This window comes from Mustela nivalis, assembly GCF_964662115.1.
Source record: "Mustela nivalis genome assembly, chromosome: 6".
NCBI lineage: Eukaryota > Metazoa > Chordata > Mammalia > Carnivora > Mustelidae > Mustela > Mustela nivalis.
In genome coordinates, this window is record NC_139025.1 from 115,810,944 (window position 1) to 115,836,387 (window position 25,444).

At 40.3% G+C, this 25,444-nt stretch overlaps 1 protein-coding gene and 1 long non-coding RNA gene across 4 annotated transcripts in view; both read right to left on the reverse strand.

Annotated features, from left to right (window-relative positions):
* NPTN (neuroplastin) overlaps positions 1-12,570 on the reverse strand; it is a 70,395-nt gene extending 57,825 nt beyond the window's left edge. Inside the window, exon 1 of one of the 3 annotated variants that reach the window (XM_082735792.1) lies at positions 12,261-12,568. In XM_082735792.1, the coding sequence (XP_082591918.1) occupies positions 12,261-12,351 (91 nt within the window). In that variant the 5' untranslated portion in view covers positions 12,352-12,568. Of the gene's footprint in view, positions 1-12,260 lie in introns of all 3 variants that reach the window. The other 2 variants (XM_082735793.1, XM_082735791.1) reach the window with 2 other exon arrangements.
* A 688-nt stretch (positions 12,571-13,258) lies between these two features.
* On the reverse strand, positions 13,259-21,868 carry LOC309867235. The gene is made up of 3 exons (XR_014313055.1): positions 21,811-21,868; positions 13,659-13,840; positions 13,259-13,561 (listed from the first exon to the last, which is right to left on the reverse strand). It is a non-coding gene; the product is annotated as an uncharacterized lncRNA (long non-coding RNA).
* Positions 21,869-25,444: the final 3,576 nt, after the last annotated feature.

The window sequence follows — 25,444 nt, forward strand, 5'->3', positions numbered from 1 at the left end:
CCTTTACAGCAAGACTACGTCAGTCTGCCTTTGTAACTGTCATATTCTTGGTTTTTCTACATATGGATATAAACAGTAGACTGCCTCATTTTGGACCAAACTATTTTATTATTAGTTATGTTCTCCTTTATATTACATTTAGGGCATTACATTTTTTTTTTTCTTAATGTGTAGGGAGGATAAAACATCTAGGAACCTCATCCAGGAGAGTTACAAAAATGTGTTAAGAAAGAGGACACAAAATACTCTTGACTTTACTTTTTGTCATCTATCTAGGGCAAGGAGGGAATGGGGATAGGGAGTTAACAGGATGTCCCTACAACCAGATTTAACCTGAAATGACAGCAGGACTGGGAAGCACATTTCAAAGATTACAGAAATTCAGTATCAGCCTCCCCCAGGAGAGGGAGGATAATTCAGTGAAACACATCATCATTATCATCATCATCTTCATCATAATGGCACCTGGGTGGCTCAGTCAGTTAAGCGTCCAACTCTTAATTTCAGCTCAGATCATGATCTCAGGGTTGTGAGATAAATCCCACATCAGGCTCCATTCTGGGTATGGAGCCCTGCTTCAGATTCTCTCTCTCCCTCTCTCTCTGCCCCGCCCTCTAAAAAAAATAAAATAAAATAAATAAAACAAAATGCACATTCTAAGATACACTCATCATTTGTCAGAAAAAACAACCTTGAAATAATTGCTCTTCTCATTAGCATTTCATTTTCCTCTTCAATTTCCTATGAATCACCAGAGCTGCAGTAAGCGTAAATACTTTATAAAGTACAAAACCCTATAACTCAAAGCTATGCATACATGCCACTTTACAATATGGTTTATAAAGCACTTTCCCACACATTATCATTTAATTTAATGAGAACCCTATGGATTAAGTACTAACCTAATCTTAAAAATGGAAAGTATAGCAACTAAAATGGAAATAGAAATTCAAGACTACTCCCAAATCCAGTGCTTTCTCTATTCAACTACACTGCCCCACAAAATAACATCTTTAACACATTTTTTAAATTTATTTTACATTCACAGTGGGAAAAGAGTATCAGTTTATCTGTAACACGGTCTCCAACTGAGTTTAGACATCAAATTTAAACTACACTAATTTTCTAGTTTCATAAAAACCATGAATTATTTTGAACACCTCTTAAAACTGCCTTAAATATATTTCAAATAAATATGCATGATCACGCTTTATGCTACTTAATATCATTCATCCTGGAACCTACTTTTTAAAAAATTTCTTTATCTGAGAGAAAGAGAGATATCACAAGCAGGAGGGGCAGAGGAAGAAGGAGAATAGAATCTCAAGCGACTCGATGCTAAGCATGGAGCTCAGTGGGGGCTAGATCCCAGACCCCAAGATCATGACCTGAGCTGAAAACCAAGAGTCAGATGCTTAACTGACTGTGCTACCCAGATGTCCCCACCCTGAAACCTGCACATTGTTCAATTCTTGTTATTCTTTTAGCTGTCTCACCCTGGCCCACACCACAAGGACAGAAGGTAAAATCTCTTACACTGAATTACTAATACAAAGTGACACAACTCTGGTCAAAGACCTTAAAACTAAAGCTCATGGAACCATGATTTTTCTTAGTATTAAAACTTACCTGTAAAGAAATCACATCCCTCAACTACAGAGCTAACATCTACTTTCTGACTCTCTAAATCAGGGGGTTATAATTCAGCAAGTGAGAGTGTGTGGCCAGTCACATCTTCATTCATACATTTCTCTTCTTCCATGCTAAGAATGCAAATATATTCCAAGCCCCAGAGTAAAAATCTGAAAAATAACAATCCTTGAATGAAGGGCCACAGAATTATCTTTATCATATATGGTCAGGCAATAGTGACCTAAATTTTAAAATATTTCAGGAAAGTAGAAAAGAGGGGAGTTGATAAAATAACCACCTAAGAGCTTGTGCAGACATCCTTCCTGAAAATAGCTTCAATTTTTAAAGAATAAAAAACCTATTCTGTCAAATATAACAGAATTGAAGAAAAGATATATAGAAACATGATGTAACCAAAATTTAAAAACTACCCTAAACTATATTTTCTCACACAAAATTTGCAATATGACAATATGCAAATTTTAATATGACAATTTTGGTCATATTAAATCTATTTTTAAAAGATTTCTTTTAACACACAAAACTCACCAAATTACAAGATTCTTTGTCACTTAAGTTCTAAATGGAAAACCAAAATAGAAAAATAGGAAAGAAAAAAAAAAGACATTAATGTTGCCAGATTCAGCAAAAAAAAAAAAAAAAAAAAAAAGCTTTGTTGTTTATCTGAAGTGCAAATATAACTGAGCATCCAACATTTTATCTGGCAACCCTATACTCTGAACTGAATAAAGTGAGCTCTTACCTTTCCCAAAGTATTACAGCATCAGCCCCACTCAAAGAACAAGCTAGGCTTCTATCACAGAAGAATTTTGACCAATGAACTCTTAAAGAGTTAGTCTGGCAGTTGATAAGGCTTTCTTTAAGAGCTGACATTTACTATATAAAAAACAATGCCTGTTTCCTAAGAGCCAAAGTTTAAACTTTTACTAGGTTCCATGCAATATGAACTCTTAAGGAGTTTAATATTTCTATGTGTAAAACCCAAATCTGAAAAGATTCGTAATGTAGGTTTTTTGTAACTAAAAAAAGTTGTTCATAAAGACTATAATAAGCAGAATCCTATTTTCAGCATTACAAGCAGATACTAAAAGCTACTTTAATGGATTCCAAAGTTCATCTGCCATTTTTTTTTTTAATTCATAATCATAGAACTTTGGTGTTGGAAACTAATTTCTGACCCTTTAGAAACTTCTGGAAGTCCCACTTCACTTCATATTCATTTCCATAAAAGTTTTTTTTTTCTATTACTGAGCTCTTAAGCAAGTACTAGATATAACAGAGCCTCCCTTTTGTTTTATGAGGCCCCTCTCTCCTCTCAACCTCTTGCCCTACTTATAAACAGCTCTGACAATGAGAGAGTGCAAATAACTATTCCTCTGCTAGTTTCATTAATATCATTTTCTTAATACTAAATCTATACTTTTCCTCCTCGTGCTCTAGGCCACTGCTCTATGATACAGCCCATCCATCTTTGGAGACTGCCTAATTCCCTTACTTCATTTACACTGCTAGCTTGAAGGTATTAATAGATAATCATATCCCCCTAGTGCTCCCTTTTCCTAAATTTAGCTCCTTCAGGCTTTTCTCCTAAGGCTTACGCTACCATCAATGTAGAATTATCTGCATGTTATCTTAAATGTGGTTGAAAAGTGTTCATAATTATTTGGAGTTTTAGCCTAGTAAGAAAACAGTAACACTGTTAGCAGTACCAGATCACTAGGTTATTTGTCTAGGGGTAATTCAGTGACAGTTCCCTGGAAGTTATTTGAAACCTCGTTATAGTTGCTCTTCTCTAGGTAGCAGTTTCCTGGTTTGCATTAAGGCCATTTATTTCATCTTCTTTGATGAATGATTTGATATTCAGCATTAACTAATATAATTTCAATGCTGGAGCAGCTATGCTATTTTTCCAGTTGTTCCACAATGTCCAAAACTCCACACAGTGTCTAAAAATGAGTAAACCTGCTACTCTAGGATCTTAAACAAGAAAGCCTAATGATGCTTCAGTGATGCTTCTGTTTTATTTTTCCCTCCTTCCCTGTGGCCAGTACTCAAGTCGTTCTGTATTCACCAGCAAAGTTCCTCAGACAATGGCATGAAAGGAAGCATTCAGTTCTGAATAAACAGGCAGTGCTCCCAGTCCTGTACTCAAACCATAACTCAAAGGCACAGGCTATAATAAGCAAAAGAAGTTCTCATTTAAAAGGACAACTAAAGGGGCACCTGAGTGGCTCAGGTCATAATCTCAGAGTCCTGAGACCCAAGCCCTGCGTTGGGCCCTGGCTTCATCAGGGAGTCTGCTTGAGATTCTATTCTCTCTCCCCATCTTTCTCTCCACCCTGCTCCACCATGCACTCTATCTCTCTAAAATAAATCTCAAAAAAAAAAAAAAAAAGTAAATAAAAGGATTAAACATACTAGAAAACTTAGGCTTTGATTATAATATTCAAAGTACTATAGCTTCCCCTATGTCCCAAGTTCAGATAGGGAAAAAAAGTCATCATTATTCATGAGGCAAATGCCTCATGAAAATCCTTATTGTGTTTATAATCATATTATTCTAGACAACCACAGCACATAAAAAAATAAAACAACAACCCAAAACTACTCCATATGAGAAAATGCTGTTGAGTCTCACTATCCATTAATGAATTATGAAATCGAGGTAGGTCACAATAGTTTTCTTCATATGCATGAGAATGCAGATATTGTACAAAATGTTACATACTTATGCATATACTTTGTCACAAAATCTGTACTTCTGGATCACAAACAAAAGTCTTTTTCTAAACAGCTTTTATATTTTTAGAATCATTTCAACATAATTGTGAATGAAACTATTACCATTTTATTAATGAGCTAATCCCTACTAAATGCATTTCAGTATCTAAAAAATTTTAGTTTGTAATGTTTACTTTTCATGTTATTTTTAAATTAATAAGCAGCAAGGATGTATTTATAACTCTTCAAACTAGATGATGAGTATATGGGAGTTTATTACATTATTGAGTCTACTTTTTATATGTTTGAAATTCTAACAAAAATGTAAAAAAAGAAAACAAGGAAATGGATCTACTTAACAAATAAATACAAAGACGTATAAGAAATAAACTTATAAACTGAGACTTGAACACACTATTTCTAAGGACAAAAAACCCAGGAACTTCCTCAGATTTAATTCTGGTAATACTTAGATTGCCTTGTTCAACTATAATGGAAATGTTTAAAAAATACATAAGAGACAGGAGAAACAAAGCCATAAACAGAAAACCTCCTCAATGGATAATACAATTATTTAAGTGTGCCTCATTGTCTCTTCATTGCCTCTACAATAGTCAACTACTTTTCAACCAATAGAAAGAACACAAAATATCTACCTACCTGGCAGTGCTTTTCATTTCTTAAAATGTTTAATTCACACTGGCAATTTTCCCAGTGAGTTTAATATAAGAGCTCTGTAACACAACATTCTGCCTTCCTTGAAACAGTAACTACAAATGTTGTCTGAAGTAGGCTTACAGGCAGTTGGATTACAAAACAGTGCATAGCTCAAAAATCAGTTTTTCTTATTTCCAAAAAGTAAGTTTCTAAACACTTATTAAAACATGAAGCATTCTCGGGGCGCCTGGGTGGCTCAGTGGGTTAAGCCGCTGCCTTCGGCTCAGGTCATGATCTCAGAGTCCTGGGATCGAGTCCCATATCGGGCTCTCTGCTCAGCAGGGAGCCTGCTTCCCTCTCTCTCTCTCTCTGCCTGCCTCTCTGCCTACCTGTGATATCTCTCTGTCAAATAAATAAAAATCTTTAAAAAAAAAAAAAAAAAAAAAAAAAAAACATAAAGCATTCTCTCCCTAGGCCCTTTATGCATTAGAACTACCTTAAACTATAAGGTCAATTGTGTAATTTTAGAACTGGAAGGGAATTTAGACATCAAAGTGGTTTTTCAAATACTGTATCAGGAAGAAAAGAAGAATCAGTGGCATAACAATTTATATACCCAGGTACACTTACTTTTTTACTGTATCATACTGCATATGGAACATTTTATTTTGCCTTGTTAGTATTCTATCAGAAAAGGATATGACATTTTGTCTTGTACAGTATTTTACATTTAATCACTTTTAGAATGTGAGTATACACCTGGATAGAATTAAAACTATTGGTACAATCTGTAACTTAATGTTTTCTGATAATATAAACTTACATAATATATAGAACCCTGACACTTTCAGAATGATTTCACATAATCTCATTTATATTTCACTGTCTAGTCAATTTGAAGCAATTCTTGGGTGTAATGATAAAAAATAAAATAAAGCAAAGGGAAACAAAACCTATCAAAACTGACATATTTCTGGGGCGCCTCGGTGGCTCAGTGGGTTAAGCCGCTGCCTTCGGCTCAGGTCATGATCTCAGGGTCCTGGGATCGAGTCCCGCATTGGACCTCTCTGCTCAGCAGGGATCCTGCTTCCCTCTCTCTCTCTTTCTCTGGCTGCCTCTCTGTCTACTTGTGATTTCTCTCTGTCAAATTAATAAATAAAATCTTAAAAAAAAACTGACATATTTCTGGAAAATACCATAAAATACACCACAAACTTATAGTAATTAGGATTATTTGGAAGACAAGCCAGTCTTAAAACATCCCATAACTGTTTTCAGAAATGCAAAAGAATACCATTCACTAGTTTTAGTACAAGGAACTTAACACAAGATGTTTCCATCAAAGCTGACCACAATCTGTTTTAATGAAGAGATAGGACTGGGTTTTTTAAACCTGAAACAACAAAAACAAGAAACAGAAAACCAGCAGGTGGGTGAGGAACCCTGAACACATTTCCCACTAACTTACTATATGCAAATAAATGTTGATACTTATGATATTCTTTAAACCCCATTTCTACACAAACCAATTAAAAGTTCTGAGCAATCGGGTCAAAATAACCTCATTAATTAGGTTTAATAAATGTGTATCTTTGTATTTACATAAAAACAAACAAAAAGGCCTACTCTCAATTTTAGATAACACAGTAACTGGAATTAGGTGCAAATCTTTACTCCCTCTCCTAAATTGAATAAATTTTTGAAAAACAGATAAGATTCTATATAGAAATAATGTTTTTACATAAGATCACTGAAATATTTCACTTTAAACTCAGTGAGAAGTCTATATTTTATATATGTACACACACACACACATACACACCCCTATAAAATCTAACAGTTCATAAATCAGCTAATTTTTACTGGAGCTACTTCCCCAAAGCTAATCCTTACTAACTAAAATTAGGAATTCTGAAAAAAAAATCTACAAAAACGTCACAAAGAAGTTTAAAAATGGATTATCCAAGGTGCTTAAAATTAAACTCCATGTCATCAATGGCATTAAAAAAAATTCATATAAAATGATGTATTGTTTAAAGAGACACACTTAAAGGCAAGTCAATTGTTCACAGGTGATTTAATACCATTTTTTTTTTTAAACATTGATGTGTGAATTTACTTTAGAGGTCCCAGCTCTATTTTCTGACAGATTCTATTTTTCCAGATGGTCCTCAAATGAAGACTTATTCCTCAGTCTTACATCCCACTTTTCTCCTTGTACTACTGAAGCCTTTCTCATCTTTCCCTTTCTCTTGTAACTTCATTCTCTACCTCTGATCCTGTCCAGATTGTGCTCACTGTAAACAAAAAAGGAACAGATGCAGAAAATTCTTAACAGAATTCACTTTTTCCAAAACTTATGTGCATAATTTTACAGAAACTTTTATTGAACATCTCCTGCAAAATAGCCAACACTGTTTTCCTACACTTCATTTGTACAGATGCTAGCTACTTGTTACCTTCCCAAACTGTCTTGTAATCAAAAACTTTTACATAGATCAAACAAAGTATGGATTTTACAAAAATGTAAAGATTTTACATTCATCTTATTTTGAAAAAGTACCTCAAACTAAGTAAATGAAAACATGTCCAAATCGTTGGAACACTTATCTGGTCATATCAGCTCATCTCTGCAAACCCAGTTAAAAAATCACTTTTGTTTAAAAAAATAATAAAGACAATACAGTAATATTTTACCTTTTACTTATGTCTAAAGATATCCTCCAGAGAAAATATTTCACATCAAAACTGTATTGAGAAAAAGAAAGGGATTCTTTCAAGACAAAATAGTCTAATTTCCTCATAAGGATTTATATAACTAACTTAAAGTCAGACCTGCATTGAGCTTCACTCTTAATTTCTGGCAAATGTTTGGACTGTGGAGCACATTTATATCTAAGGGCTTTTATTTCCTTTCATTGTTTTAAACCTCGGTGTATTAATAGGTCAGCTTTATTAAGTCTGACAACACAAAAACCCCATCTGCATCTCTAATTTGAAACCAGTAACCTTGAAAAACAGAGACTAAGAGCTCAGGAAGGATCCTGACTTAGAACCATGACCTTTCCACCTGAGACCCAGGACCAATTTTTCATGCCTAGGTGCTCCATTCTATCAGTAGTGATACTTGTCAATTCCCTGAGAGACTAGAGGCTTATAATCTCCTGAGGAAATGCTTTATTCCAAGGCAAACTATTTCTTCTGGTCATTTAAAATCTTATTGGGATTAATTACGTTAAGATCTCTTGCTTGACATCTAGCATGTCATTTGCACCACAGATGCTGTAGGTAACATCTGTCTTCTGTCACTCATTTCAGTTCACCCGAAGAGATGAACAATCAACAGCAAGTACATGCCTAAAAACATACTCAGGGAGAGAAAACTGCCAAACAACTAAAGCAAACAGCACTCGACAGAAAAGAAAAAGATTTGTGAATCATCTATTGCTAATACTGGCATTGTTACAAAAGACAATGTTCACAACTATCTAGTATCACCTAGCAAAACGGTCTCTTAAAATTTCACTCATTAATAATAAAGTTCATTAGACTCCTTATTTTCTCCCACTGAGCCCTGTTAATTACCCAATTTTATATTTTCAGTATGAATGTATTGCATTTTTACTCTCCACTCCACATTCATTAGTTAACATCTCCAGCACTCCCACTGTGTGCCAGGCACTACACTCTGCTTCTCTTCTTCACAAAAATGGGATTCTATGAAAGGATGATACCTAAACCATATGAAAGATACTTAGCTCACTGAAAAAAAAAAAAAAAAAAAAAGACCATGAAATCTCCCGAACAATGAAAACATGAACTTCCTCATCTGAATTTGCAACTGCAGACACAGTGCAGCTGGTCATTTAAAGTTACATAAGCAAAAGCACAAATCTCTGTTCAGGGCCTTCAAAATGGCCTACTTAATTTTATTCAAGATAGTGAGCAGCATTAATAATTAAGTGCTCAACATACAAATGATAAAAACAGGTAATTAATAATGTTACCTTTTAAGGGATAACAACAGTAACAGCAAACACTATAGTGAGCAAACATTTAGTACATATAATTACTGTTATGCTACATAATGTAGCATATGGCACATATAGTAACATATAGTAACATATGTTACATATAGTAACAAGTGTTACATATAGTAAAAATTCACTCCCTACTGAAACTCACTATATATGCCAGGCAGAAATCTCAGTGCATTATACCATTATCTCATTTAATCGTCCCATCATCCCTAGGAGACTGGCATTATTATAAACTTCCTTTTACAAACCGAGGCTTGGCAGTATTACACACTTAATATAAAATAACTTAGCTAGAAGAGCTGCGACTCAAACCCAGGTCTATCGGGATCCAGAGGCTGCTCTTGATCACCATATAATATCGCTTGGTTTACACTCATTCAATTTTAAAGTCTAAAAATTTTGAATGTCATATCAGAAACGTTACTTTTTAAGACAAATTTCTTCCTCTAAAATGAGTTACATCTTTCTTGATCTATACAAAAACCAACACCTTAACTAAGGATTTTACTTTGAACTGTGGTCCTACAAGTCTAAAATTTGGATGAGAAAGTCTATCTGAATGAAAGCCTTGAGTCTCTTGGGTCACAGCTGAGAAGCAAGAGGCCTTGAGGGTCATCAGTCCAAACTCCTCATTTTAGGAAAATGAAAGAGACCTTTTGAAAAACATGTATTATCAGTCTAAACTACCACATACCTAATCCAAAAACACTTAGGTTTGGGTTTTTTTTTCCCCTAAGTCACCATTTTAAGTAAATAAATCTAACATTTGATATCGTACAAATAATGGTATCCATTTCTGATGCACTATAAGAAAATACAAACTCCATGACAAGAAGTCAGACTCTTGTAGGGCTATTATCAATTGAAAGCATGAATCGTATCATAAAACATGTTATAGAAAGCTATAAAATGGCAGTCTTACCTATAATGGACTCAAACACACAAAAAAACAGCCATTTCTTCCTTAAGTAAAATTTACATTCATTTGGGTCAACTACAGGGCTCAGCTGCACTTCACCAGTCAGGTCAGATGACTGAATTCAAGCTCATTTCAAGGAAAAGCTGCACTATGCCGTATTTAGAACACATATCACTGAGAATAGCCAGTTGAGTCTTTGGTAGGCCTATCCAAAAACATTGCTTTAGTTGCTAAGAAACTACAATTTCCCCGTATTATAAATCATTGAAAGAAGCTAAGCCACAGCACAGAGATTAAACATGTTAAGATAAAAAATCTCTCACCTATCATGCCAAAAGAAACCATACTATTTCCACAAATCGAAGAGCTGAAATTAGTATTAGGCTCCTTTAAATCATATTGTTAATACAGACTAAAAACTGATGAGACAAATCAAACTAACTCTACCCAGCCTTCCACAGTGGCCTCATGCTTTGGAAGAAACTGAAAAATACCCAACTGACTTCACATATTCAATGCGACAGAAATATATTTCCTTCCTGACCCCTGCAGTGATAATTCAAGGCCATGAAGCATACACAAGATTTGATTAATGCAATCTGGTATAGCAAAAACCTATATTTAACTTATGGTGATTTTCAATCCTTTATTGATATATTTTCACTGTAATCCTCAGCATTTTAAGCCCAGACTCTCCACAGAAGGCTTAACTTCAAAGACTCTATCAGTGATTTTTTTTAAATGAAAGCATTAAATTCCAACTATTCCAACAAGAGTAATTATAAATTGTTCTAGTATAACGAGACACTGAAGAATCAGCAATAATAATTTCTAGTTCACTCTCTAGCAGGGACTTCTGTTAAATTCTTTCCTACAAAAATATGTTTAAACCTCTTAAAGGCTGTTTCCACAAAAGCAGAAACTAGTTCTCAGTATTTTTCACCTCTGAAAGATCAATTCAGCAGCTGAGTTGTAACACGGCATCACCAGTCAGAATCTTTTTTGTCTTGATCCCCCATCACCATGATTTTCTCTATCTCTCCATCTTCTCTTAAAGAGCTTCCGTTCAAAACCTAATTGTTTCCACTACAGACGGTACACATCTCAGGAACTACTTTCACGTTCCTCAGAAATAATGTCTGTTCTGCTCTGAAACTTTTAGATCTTTAAACCCCACTGCCTCCATCTCCCTGTCTTCAGATTCAGTCCCACCCCTGCAGTTCCAGTTATGTGTCTCTGCCTTCCCAAAGCCCTAAACAGTATCATACAACACTCGCCACAACTCAGCTCCTCCCGACCCTAACATATTCTCCACACTGCAAACCAACATTACACCCCCGGCTTCCTGTATTTTACTCCCTTTCCTTATTTTGTCTTTCCCCCACCCCCATCTCTGTACCCAGACACCCTTATTGCTCTAATAAATATTCCCCCTACCTCAGTTTCAACCCTTTCTCCCCATCCTCTGCTCGTTTTTCCTCTCCTTATTTAGAAACTCCTTTTTGCTCTCCCAACCACTACCCTAGAATGCCCAACACTCCACCCTCCTTAGCAAACCCAGCCCTCTTCCCCCATCTCGTTGAGAGCCACAGCTGTTTCTCTTTTCAGATCCCTTACTGCAGTCAACCCACTACCTTAGCTTTCCACCTACCTTCCCTCCACCTCCATATCTAAGGTTCCGCGAGCCTTTACCCCTCCTCGGGGCTCTCGTACTCTGCTCAGTCTTCTTCAGGACTCCCCTCCCCCCCAGTGTCTCCTTTTTTTTTTTTTTTTTTTTTTTTTTTAGGGATGTCAGCTGTCTCACGGGGCCCCCGTAGAATCCTAGATAACCCCAGTGCCCGGGACCCCCGTCGTCTTGGGGAGCCTTAGTGACACCACTCCCGTCGCCTTAAACATAAATACCTGGATTCTACCGCCTTCTTTAAATGCTGCGCCCCCTCCTCATCCGCCCCCGCTACTCCAGCTCCTCACGTCGGCTTCCCAGTGTCCCCTCCCCGGCTCGCAGCGACGAGCCCCACGATGTGAAGCCTCTAAGTCCGCAACACCACAGGCTCCTAACGGACGCCCCCACCTCTCGGACCGGCGCCTCGGTTCTCACACCCGCGCCTCTTCGAACTCCCGACCCGCATCTCCCCTCGGGTGCGCAGCCCTTCATACTCTCGACCGGCCCTCTTCCCCTTGTTCCGGCACCTCCTCGGGCCCGGGACGGCCTCCTCCGGTCGCCGGCGTCCCTCGGCCCCCGCCCGGCCCGCCCCCGGCACCCCGCTTACCGTTCTGAGCGGCGCCTGGCCCTGGGAGGAGGGAGCCAGAGACCAGCAACAGCGAGAGGGCCAAGGCGCTGGGAAGCGACGAGCCCGACATCCTCCCTGCGGAAGACCGAACAGCGAATGGGCCGGGGCCAGAGCCGGGGCCGGGGCCGGGGCCGGGGAAGGGAGGGGAGGGAGGGAGGGGGCGGGCGAGTGCGCGAGGGAGTGAGCGAGGGAGGCAGCAACAGCTAGGCTCCGTCCTTCTCCGTCCTCCTCCTACCGCCGCAGCGCCCAAGCCTCGCGAGATCTACGCTCCGGGGCCGTGGGCGGTTAAGGAGAGACGGCGGCAAAGCTCGCGAGAAGAAGCGGCCTCGACTGATGCTCCCGCCCCTCAGACCGGTGTCCCGCCCCTGCAGAGGCTGATTGGCCTAGAGCTAGATGGGTCACGTGCCAAGGGCACTTCTGGCCACGTGACGGGGCGGGGCGGGGCTCCTCCACTCCTTTGGCCCTGGTGGAACCGTAGGCTGTGCTTTTTGCTCACCCTCTGTGAGACGGGAGCGCCCATAAACAAGAGGAAGCTTTGGGGACACAATATGTTTCCTTCTCTCATCCTGCTTTTCATTTGTTGGAGCTCTAGGCTGCTCTCATTGTCTCCAAAGTCCTTGTCGGTCTTCCTTCTGGACTTTGACCTCAGACCCTACAAGCATCCCGCTCCAACCTTCTACTTCCGCCTGTTTTAATCCTCCAGGCATAGTGACGTCCTCCACGTGTTCGATATTACCCTGTGCTTTCTGCATTTGCTCCCGCCCCTTGAGATGTCCTCCTTTTCCGCGCGCTTCTCCTCCTCCTCCCCCATTCTGACCTTATTTTAATTTCACAGAATCTGAAGCCTGAAGTTCAGCTAGCCTAATTGCTCATCCATAGACACTAAATGCTACAACAAAGTCATCATGTGCTAACTTACATGAAGAATCTTCGGAAGCATTATTATGCAGTGAACATTTATTGAGTACCTGCTGGGTACCAAGTTTTCACATCTGCTGTGAAACCCAGATGTAAAGATTGTCCCCATTTTCATAAAGTTCACAACCTAATCTGTCAGAGGAACAAGGAAGAGGACGAATGACGGCATAGCAAAACGACCCATAGGAAAGGAGTCAGAGAAGAGTTCGGCTATGTGGTCGCTACTGTTTGTATGGAATTGAGAAATGCACTTTTTAAGGGTATCTTTTTGAACTGTTATCAGCACCATCGATCCTTGGCCATCAAAGGAGTTTCCCTAGCTTAGTTCATCTCTGAGTCAGACCAGACATCCTGGGGAGTGTCTGTGGAGTGAAACTGTGAGAAGACAAATAAACAGTCCTGGTGATCTGAGTCAATTCAAAGATAGAGCTTGGGGAACCAGAAGGAAGGAACACTCACCAAGACCTTCACAGGCTCAAGTCAAAGTAGTCTCAAGGTTTCAGCATGAACTGGACAGGTGGTTCCAGACTGAGCTTTCAAGCAAACACTGGGACTACAGCTGTGGCATGTTGCGGATGGAACGGAAACCAATATCCTCTGAGACTTTAGGTGTGTGTGTGACCAAGGGATTGGCAGGTGTCCTAGAATAAATAGGCCATTCTGCAGACAGCTGTATATGCAGGGCTGCCTGTGGTGAGGCGGGTTTTCAGCTAGTGGAAATTTGGTGAGATGCAACTATAACCCTAATCAACATCCCCATTTAATTAGGGAGCCTCATAACAAGGGATCCTTGCAAAACGATTATGCTCATTTTGTGGGTAGAGAAACTGAGGCCAAGAAAGGCGTGACCTGCCCAGGGCCTGAGTGTTTCTGGTAATCATTAGTACCAAACAGTCTGGTTTGACACCTTCTGGGCTCATGGCAGGAGTGCATTTCCTTGTCCCCCCTCGAAGTTGGGAGTGGCATATGACTTGCTTTGACTGGTGAAATAGAAGATGACACACACCATTTTCAAGCAAAAGCATTTCATTACTGTTGCAGACATTAGAGGATGCTCTTCTTGGGAGAAGATCCTCAATGGTGATGTGAAAGCATGTATCAAAATGAAATAGGTCAGCCTGGGTCCCTCAGCCCAAAAAGCCCAAGCCTCCTACCAACCAATGTAAAGCAGATAATGTCTGTTGAGTTAAACTACTGAGATTCAGAGGCATTTTCTCCTAAGTATTCTGCTTAGGGGGAAAATGAAATTTAAGTCTATCCCATAACCCCCACGACCCCTATTAGCTGTGTGACATTGGGTAAGTGACCAAATCTCTCCCTATGTATCTGTCAAATGGGGCTAATGGTAGTATCTACCTCATAAGATTATAGGAGGAATAAATGATCCATTTATGCACAATGTTCCCATCAGTTTCTGGTGCATGTGAATACTCAAATGTTGATTATAATGATAATAAATCTTATTGCTGCTGCTGCTGCTGCTGCTACAATTCTAACTCCAGCCCTATGTTCTTCCCACTATGTCATGCTACTTACAACAAATCATTTGGGAACAAAAGTTTTCTTAAGATTTTATTTATTTATATGAGAGGTGGAGAGAGAGAGAGAGAGTGCACACACAAGCGAGCAAGCACAAGCAGGGGGAGGGGCAGAGGGAGAGGGAGAAGCAGACTCCCTTGCTAAGCAGGGAGATGACAGGAGGCTCGACTCTAGGACCCTGGGATCATGACGAACTGAAGGCAGACACCTAACCAACTGAGCCGCACAGGTGCCCCTGGGAAAAAGAAAATTTAAGTATTGTGTTACCATCAACTCTCAAAACCTTCAGTTATAAGGACTTCTTTTACCCTGGAGAAAATATAAAACTCTACACAATAGTAGCTGTACTTTTAGTCCTCTTTTGTTGAAAAAAATATATGATAACTAAAACCTTTCAACAGCTGAGTGACCTCTTTAAGGGAATTTAGGAGTTTGTGTCTTGTTGTTATTGTTATTGTTGTTGTTGTTGTTGTTCTTCTTCTTCTTCTTCCTCTTTTTAGATATACAGACGCTTAGAATCTCCCTACAAGTGTTAGGTGTGTGGAAGGATGGCCGAGCTCCTTGCAATATCTCACAAGAGCCCTAGAGGTCCTCAGTGCTCAGGCTGAAACACACTTCTTGGCCTCCAGGTACTGCTTCGAGATCCGCTTTCCACTATTGACAGCGCTTCCTGGTGGCAAGATCTATAATAAACCATTCCCAGTTGAAAGGTTTTTGGTGGTTTTATTTGATATTATTCATTAGACATAGGAAGGATGTCAATAAAATGTAATAGTGATATTACAGTTGACTTTGACCTTCCTAATGGTTCCCCCCACTCACCTCCTGCAAATATCTCTGCTTATTTGAAGTTCTTTCTATTCAGATTTATTACCCTGACCACCCTCATGGCTGTCATCTTCTGACTCCCCACATAATCTTTCCATGTCCCTTCCACTAGCACCATGCTTGAACACCATGGGTGAGTTCAACATCCACTTTGATGATCTGTTCAATAAATGGGCTTCTCAGTCCTTTGATCTTTTCACCTCCAACAACTCTCTTCACTTAGCTACCCTTCCACATTCACAGCCTCAACACTTTAATCACCCCAAAAAGGGCCCCATATTTGAAATATGAAAGTATAATAACTCACTATCTCCATTTACCATCTCCAATCCTTTCAATTCTGTGTGCTAGGACCCTATTTACTAAGTCTTCGACCTCACTGAGACCTCTAATGCATTGATCTCACCAATTCCTTGTCCATTCTTCGTTTCCCTCCTTGTCTAGTCCATGATTCACCATTCCATGATTGAATTCCATGATTCACCATTATAATCATTTCCTTACCCACCTCAACCTCTAACATACTTTGCTGGAAAAAAACAGCAAACTGGCTAAGCACTACAGTCTGAGATGAGGTTTCATGCCTGCACCCAAGCAGCTGAATATTGTCAGAGAAAAATCACACCAACAGGCTGAATGACTTCATTTTAAATTCTTGGTCTCAAACCTCAAATGGGTCCTTGCTACCACCGAGCAGTCCTACTCTTCCTTATGTGGCACAGATGAATTTACAATCAACTGGTCCCATGCAGGAAATGCACATTTCTTTCATTTCTCTAAATCAAATTTAATCCATTGTGAGCACCCATCTCTTTTTAAAAAAATTTTTTTTTATTTATGTATTTAACAGAGCTAGAGAAAGAGAGTGGGGGAGAAGCAGAAGAAGGAGGACAAGAGACCTCATGTTTGTCCTCCCATCTCCCCTGCCATGGGGATCTATTCCAGAACTTGAGATCATGACCTGAGCTGAAATCAAGAGTCAGTCACTTAACCTACAGAACCATCCAGGTGTTCCGATTCTGAGCACCTTTCTGCTAAGATGACAAGAAACTCCATTTTGCTCATTATGAGCTTCCATCCCTACTTCCCGGGGTAAATATGAACTCCCTGGGGCTTAATGCAGTCCAGGACATTGCTGGGTCTTGTTTTGTTTTTTTCCTTCGTTGTGTTCAGTCCGGTCATTGCTGATAGGTGCACTTCCCAGACCCTCATGGCCCCTTGAAGATGAATGGCTCAGCACTTCCCACCCCTTACCTTGCTAGCCTCACCCTAACCCAACCTCCCTTTTCAGTTCTTTGTGATTGCTCTGCTTCTTCCCACCTTGGGGCCATTTTTCACATTCCTTGACCTTTGCCCAGCATGCGTATCACCCATCCTCTTCACCTCATCTGCTTCTCATCCTTCAGACGTCAACTTCACATCATCCCTCCTTAATGTGAAAATTAAAACCATACGAGATACTACTTTTCATGCACACATTTAATCATTTAAAAAAACCATCAGGGGCGCCTGGATGGCTCAGTGGGCTAAGCCGCTGCCTTCGGCTCAGGTCATGATTGCAGGGTCCTGGAATCGAGCCCCGTGTCGGGCTCTCTGCTCAGCCGGGAGCCTGCTTCCCTCTCTCTCTCTCTCTGCCTGCCTCTCTGCCTGCTTGTGATCTCTCTCTGTCAAATAAATAAATAAAATCTTTAAAAAAATAAAAAATAAAAATAAAAAAACCAACAATATGGTGGGTGGCTCAGTAGGTTGAGCATCTGTCCAACTCTTAGTTTGGCTCGGGTCACAGTCTTGGGGTTCTGGCATTGAGTTCAGCCCAGAGACTGCTTGAGATTTCCTCCCTCTCCCCTTTCCCCCACCCCCCATTTGCATACTCTCCTCCTCTCTCTCTCAAATAAGTAAATTTTTAAAAATCTTTAAAACAAAAACACCTGACAATACTAAATGTTGGTGGGTATGTGGAGCAAGGAGAACTCCCCATACACTGCTGGAATGCATACAAAAATGGCAGAACCATACTTTAATATTTTTAAATGGTAGAACTACTTTGGGAAACTATTTGGCAGTTTCTTAAAAGTTACATATACATCTAATCTGTGACCAATAATTCTACTCTTGTATTACCAGTGCCCAAGAGAAATGAAAATATATGTCCATGAAACAATTTGAATAAGAATGTTCCTAGCAGCTTTATCCATAATACACATAATGGGAAACAACCCAAATATTCATCAAGAGGTGAACGGATGAGCAAACTGTGGTATTGTCATATAGTACATTCTATCCAGCAATTAAAAAAAAAAAGAATGAACTACTGATACATGCAATAATATGAAAGAATCTCTGATGCATAATACTGAGCAAAAGTAGTGAGACCATGGGGCTCCTGGGTGGCTCAGTGGGTTAGGCCTCTGCCTTTGGCTCGGATCATGATCCCAGGGTCCTGGGATCGAGCCCTGCAACAGGCTCTCTGCTCAGCGGGAAGCCTGCTCCCCCACCCCTGCCTGACCCTCTGCCTACTTGTGATCTCTGTTTGTCAAATAAATAAATAAAGTCTTTTTTTTTTTTTTTTAAGATTTTATTTATTTATTTGACAGAGAGAAATCACAAGTAGTCGGAGAGGCAGGCAGAGAGAGAGAGAGGGAAGCAGGCTCCCTGCTGAGCAGAGAGCCCGATGCGGGACTCGATCCCAGGACCCTGAGACCATGACCTGAGCCGAAGGCAGCGGCTTAACCCACTGAGCCACCCAGGCGCCCAAATAAATAAAGTCTTAATAAAAAAAAGAGAAATGGGGTTATGGACATTGGGGAGGGTATGTGCTTTGGTGAGTGCTGTGAAGTGTGTAAACCTGGCGATTCACAGACCTGTACCCCTGGGGATAAAAATATATTATATGTTTATAAAAAATAAAAATAAAATAAAATAAAATTTAAAAAGAGAGAGAGAGAGAGTTAGCCAAGCAAAGATGGGGCAGATATAGGCGTAAGAATTCTGTTCCAAGGATAGCACTTCAAAGTGTGAAGTGTCTGAAGTGGGAGAGAGCTTGTCAAGGGCTACAGAGAGGACCTGTGTGCCTGGAACTCAGGGAACAAGGGGGAAGATATGTAAAAGGAGGCTGAAGTTGAAAGAGGGGGGTTGGGGTCGGATCAGCAATGCCTCAAGGACCATGTGAAGAATTTAAGATTTTGGTCACCTATGAGTAAAGCTGTAGGTTGGTTCCTTTAATAGAAGCCTAGTCCAGAACCTCTTTATTTGGAAGTAAAGCAAATCTCTCAATAGGGACCATATATTGAAGCAGAATGAATAGTGAAGCTGTGTTCTCTATCTCTCTCTCTTTTTAAAAGATTGTATTTGTTTATTTATTTATTTATTTTATTTATTCATTAGAGAGAAAGAACACACACAGAGGGGAGAGGCAGGGGGAGAAGGGAGAAGCAGACTCCCCGCTGAGCTGGGAGCCTGATGGGAGGCTCAATCCCAGGACCTGGAGATCATGACCTGAGTCTAAGGCAGACACTCAACCATCTGAACCACCCAGGTGCCCCGAAGCTGTGCTCTGTATATGCCTAACCAGGTGCTACTCTCTATCACAATTTCCTTCTATTAACAACATCTTGCTTAGCTGTCCCCTCCAGGTTCAACTGTGCTGCAGGGAATTAAGGGAAGGGAGATTCTTTCCTTGGGTTAGAACATAAACAGGCAAGAGCCCTCCCCTAAGCCCTCATATCCTGTCCCTAAGGGGAAAGTGAATGAAGCATAGAGGCCAGTGATCAGTGTGGTGGGTCCAGTCCTCTCTTGACATAAGCAGAGTCTAGTGATTCTAGAGGCTGGATGACCAGCCCTCAATATTTCTTCCTCCAGACACCTAAAATGTATCTGTACCATCGAAAACTGTTGTCTAGTCTTGCATGATGTGTTAATGTCATATATCATGCCATATATCTCTGTCATATATCATGTCATATATATAATGTCATATATCTCCCATCTAGAATATTAACTCATTATAACTACCTCTATCTAGGGGTGCCTGGGTGGCTCCGTTGGTTATGGGGCTGTCTTCAGCTCAGGTCATGATCCTGGAGTCCTGGGATTGAGCCCCATGTCAGGCTCCCTACTCAGCGGGGCTGCTTCTCCCTCTCCCTCGGCCAGCCGCTTCCCTCCCCTCTCTCACTATCAAATAAATAAAATCTTAGAAAAAAATACCTCTATCTTGTATTTCACAGCTTTTCACAGATTACAAAATATTTTCACATTCATTATCCCATAGTTCACTTGGTTATCAAAACTCTATTGCATAGGGGTCGCCTGGGTGGCTTAGATGGTTAAGCATCTGCCTTCAGCTCAGGTCATGATCTCTGGTCCTGGGATCGAGCCCCACATTGGGCTCCCAGCTCAGTGGGGATCCTGCTTCTCCCTCTGCCTCTCCCTCTGCTTATGCTCTGTCTCTCTCTTTCTCTCTCAAATGAATAAATAAAATCTTTAAAGAAAAAAAACTCTATTACATAAATAAGATAACTGAGGCTCAAAAAGGAGAGTAACTTGCTCAACGCCCCCAGCTGGTGAGTAATAAAGCCAAATAGAATTTGAACCCAAGTCCTTTGGACTCCAAAGGGGTGTTGAGGGTCACCGAGTCACTAGCTGGAGGAAGACAAAATGATCCTCTCCCAACAGCATGGGTCTTTTCTGATGATGAAGCAAAGTCTTTGGGCAAGATCTGCTGGGGTCACTAGAAGATCAGCTCATCTCCTGGTCAGGAGTTTGGGGCGCTCACCATTTCTTCCGGAAGTACTTTGGGTGCAGTATCTACCCTGATGACCAGTGGAGGGAAGGGGCAGGGCAACTCAACAGCCAAGTTGGCTTCTCCCTGGAGTTAGAGTTGGGGTTTTAGGGACTGATCCACAGCCCTCTTTGAATCCCTGCTCAAATTTGGAAACAACTGAAAGACAGACATAGGCATCAATGATGCGACTGGATAAGTCTGCCATATTTAGGGGCACAATGTTAGCAACCATATTTGGCTAGCCGACTTATCTGTGTTCTCCAACATCACCTTTATAACGGGGATACTTTGACCTCCAAAGTGATGCTGGAGAACATGGATTAATCTGGGAGCCAAATACAGCTGCTAGTGCTTTGCCCCTAAATTTGGCAGACTATCCAGTCAGGGATGCCCAAAGTGCAAGAAGATCATTAATTCCCCCACTGCCGCTGGAAAACGTAAGCATCATGGAGATACAGACAAAGGCTTGCTCTCTGTAAGTGGCCGGTCCCAAGCTTGCTAATATCTTTCTCGCCTACCAGAAAACTCACTCCTGAGCCCATGGGGAAAAGCCAGTAAGAGGAGGTAAGGAGTGTTAAAATAATGAAGTAGTTCTCTATCCTGACCACATATTAGAAGCATCTGGGGAGTCTGAAACAGCACCAACGCCAAAATATACGCACTCATCTTCAGGTCCCAGCCCCAGAGATTTGAACTTGATTGGCGCAGGGTGGGGTCCCGTATATGTGGCCAAGTAATGCACTCTAATGTGTTGTAATGCACTGCTTCTCAAACTTGGATGAACATTAGGTCACCTGGGAACTTTAGAAAAATCCCAGTGCCTAGACCACAACAATTAAACCAGACTCTCTAGAGGAAGGACCTAAGCATCTGTATATTTTTAAGACTTCCAAGGGGATTGCAATGTGCAGCAAAATTGAGAACAGGTGCTCAAATGCAATCTTAAAAAAAAAAAAACTGGGTATGCAGCAGAATGACAAAGAAGGCTATTAAAAAAAAAAAATAGAGGGACGCCTGGGTGGCTCAGTTGGTTAAGCAGCTGCCTTTGGCTCAGGTCATGATCCCGGCGTCCTGGGATCGAGTCCCACATCGGGCTCCTTGCTCCGCGGGGAGCCTGCTTCTCCCTCTGACTCTGCCTGCCACTCTGTCTGCCTGTGCTCACTCTCGCTCTCTCTCTCTGACTAAATAAATAAAATCTTAAAAAAAAAAAATTTAAAAAAAAATAGATTTCTGGCCCCCAATGTATTCCTGTGGACATGTAACTGGTGTGTTAAATTAAGAATCTGCAGATTATGACCTGCTGAATGAAGGGGGACAGGCCACCTGCATAGGACTGGAAAGTAGTTCCCTGAGCATTCGGGATCCCACTTTGGGCAAGTGAAAACTCCAGGGGTCATTTTGATCAAAGGCACTACTTCAATACACTCACACAAAGAAAGTAAAGATACAAGATTTATTACTTACAGATCCCATCAATGGGAGTGAGGAGGTATGCGATGAGCGTGGGCAAAGGTCATCCTCTCTCCCAGGTCAGGAGCATGCAAGAGAAAAGAGAGCAGGGCTGCAAATACTTTTATTTACCAGGTGGCTAAGGTGGAGGTCGCTAACTTTTTGCAGGCTCAACTCTGAAGGGTTATTGTAAAAGGTACCCTGGAATAGCAAAGCAGGAACTTGTGGTGGAAATCCTAACTTTGTTTCCTTATCTAAATGTCCAGACTTGGTGTGAGCAGGGTGTCATACTGCAAGATGAGACTCAAAAGAGCTGTTTTCTCTTTCTCTGACATTTACCCCTAGAAATTCTGATTCAGTAGGTCGGGGTGGAGCCTGAGACTTTGCATTTCTGACAAGCTCCCAGGTAATCCTGATACTCTTGGTTTGCAAACCATACTTTGAGACCTGTCCCTGCACAGGACATAGCAGTGTATTTCCTCCAGCAGTGGACAGAGCCATGAAGGAAGTCCGGTGTGATAACTTCTGTCCCTAAAGGTCCATGGAAAAATAATTATCAGTTCAAGGGGCGTCTGGGTGGCTCAGTTGGTTAAGTGTCTGCCTTCAGTTTAACTCATGATCCCAGAGTCCTGGGATTGAGCCCCATGTTGGGCTCCCTGCTCAATGGAGAGTCTGCTTCTTCCTCTGCCTTTCTCCCCACTTCTGGCTTGTGCACTCACTCTCTCTCTCTCCTATAAATTAAAAAAAAAAATCTTAAAAGAATTATCGGTACCCCCACACACAAAAAATTCGGTCCAATTAGCCCATAAGGTGTTTTAGAGAGGGATAATTCTGTGGCTAGTTCCAGAATGCTCAAGATGTTCTCCAGGTCACTGACATTCCCACAGCTCAGAAACTCACTTGTGTTGTTTCCATGTTAATGACTACTTATAGCTGTAAGAGCAGTGTCTTCTTGGTATGGTCCCTTTTTCCTGAGAAATGCTCTGATTCACATGAGCCTAATGGGACCATTCCATTCTTGCAAGACCCTTGACCCCTGTTTGATTCAAGGGAGGTGGCAAGGCTCCAGCCAGGCTCTTCAGAAGCCCTAGAAAATTTCTGGATTACAATTTAAGAGAGCCGATCTCTCTCTGCTCAGTGGTATAAGTTTTGAAACATGAAAATCAAGGTGTCAATGGCCAGGAGTTCTGCCATTTGCAAGAAGCTAGTCTGCAGAGAGAGGATGAAGATGATTCGAAAAAAAAAAAAAAAAAAAGGCAGCAAAGTTCCCTCTCTGCTATGTGCTCCTGTAGGAGGGGCATTACATAGTGTTCTATTCTCTGATGTCTGTCATCATTAATAACACAAAGGAAGAGGGTCAATAATTATCATAAACAGCTTCACTGAGGTATAATTAATAGACAATGAACTACATATATTTAAAGGGTACGGTTTGATACGTTTTGACATATTTATACACCTGTGAAACCATCACCATTCATCACCCCCTACAGTTTCATGAGCTCCTTTATAGTCCCTCCTCCTACCTCTCCCCACCTAACCCCCTGGCAGCCACTGATCTGCTCCCTGTCACTCACTATAAGCTTGTATCTTCTAGAGTTTTATATAAATGGAATCCTACAATATGTATTATTTTTGACAGCTTCTTTCTGATTCATTCATGCAGTGTGTGTCAATAGTTCATTCCGTTTTATTGTGAGTAGTATTTCATCAGATGGATATATCACAACTGTTTATCCATTCACCTGTTGATGGATTTTGGGGTTGTTTCCAGGTCATGCCTGTCACAAATAAAGCTGCATGAACATTCTCGTATACGACTTAGTACGGACATATGCTTTCATTTCTCCTGGGTAAATAGCTAGGTGTGGAATGAGTGGATCATATGGAAGATATATAATTAACTTTTAAGAAACCGCCAAACTCTTTTACAAAGTTGGTTATGCCACTACATTCCTGACAGTGTTTGAGACCTCTGGTTCTTCCACACTAACCCTTGGCAAGGTCACTTCTTAAAATTTCAGTCATCCTAATAGGTATGTGGCACATCATTGTGATTTTAATTTGCATTTCCCTAATGATTAATGATGTTGTACACCATTTTATGAACCTATTGACAACCCATACGTCTTCTTCGGTGCAATGTCTCTTAACATCTTTTGCCCATTTTTGACTGCGTTTTTTGTCCTCCAAAGAGTTGTAGGATTGTAAGGGTTGTAAGTTGTAAGGGTTTTTTCTATATTCTGAATATAAATATCAGATATGTTTTGCAAGTATTTTCTTTCATTCTATGCCCTGCTTTTTCCTTTTCATACTAGTATCTTTTGAAAATCAAAAGTTTTAATTTTGACCAAATATATTTATCAACTTTTTCTTTTTAATATTTATATTTGTGGGCCCTCGCTAAGAAATCATTACCTATGCACAAAGATTTTTCTCCCATATTTTATTCCAGAAGCCTTAAGTTTGAGCTCTCATATTTATGTCTATGATTCATTCAGGGTTAATTTTTTCATATAGTATAAGGTAAAGATAAAAAAATTTTAGTGTCATTTGTTGAAAATTTAGTGTCATTTGTTGTAACATTTGTTACAAATCAGTTGTCCATACACATGTGGACTATCTCTGGATTTTATTCTGTTTCATTGAGATGTACGTCCAGTCTCTGACACCACCTCAACTACTTCAAATTTATTCTAAGCCTTAAAATAAGATAGAAAAAAATTAGATAAGGTCCTTTGGAAATAGTAAACATGTAGGTAAATACTAGAGACTTTTGTTCAGTTTTGAAGATTTAGAACATTTTATGTAATTATTTGAGAGAGAGAGAGAGTGCATGCACTCTACACAGAGCCCAGAGCCCGGAATGGTGAGGTGAGGAGCCTTGGTCTCGGGACTCTAAGATCAAGAGTTGGAGTGGAGGGGCACCTGGGTGGCTCAGTGGGTTAAGCCGCTGCCTTCGGCTCAGGTCATGATCTCAGGGACCTGGGATCGAGTCCTGCGTCGGGCTCTCTGCTCAGCAGGGAGCCTGCTTCCCTTCTTCCCTTCCTCTCTCTCTCTCTGCCTGCCTCTCTGCATACTTGTGATCTCTCTCTGTCAAATAAATAAATAAATAAATCTTTAAAAAAAAAAAGAGTTGGAGTGGAAATCAAGAGTTGGACACTTCAACCAACAGCCCAGGCACCCCACACTTTTAAATATTTTAAAAGATAATTGACTTTTTAAATCAAAAGTGATAACAATGTATTATGGGGTTTATTACGTAGAAGTAAAATGTATGACAACAAAATATAAAGGGCATGAATGGAGAAAGGAGAGTATACCATTTCAAGTTTCTTACCCTTTGTTCATAAAGTGATATAATGTTGTTTGGAGGTAAACTACTATCAGTTAAAGATTTAGTAGGGCAACTACTGAAAACTAAAAGAGATAGGATTGGACAGACTCTGTCTTTGGCTCAGGTCATGTCCCAGTGTCCTGGGATCGAGTTCCACAACAGGCTCCCTGTTCAATAGGGAGTCTGCTTCTCCCTCTGTCTCTCCCAACTGACTTGTGCTCTTGCTCTCTCTCACTTTCTCTCAAATAAATAAATAAAATCTTAAAAAAAAAAAAGAATTAATAAGCAATGGTGAAAATGAAATAGAATATT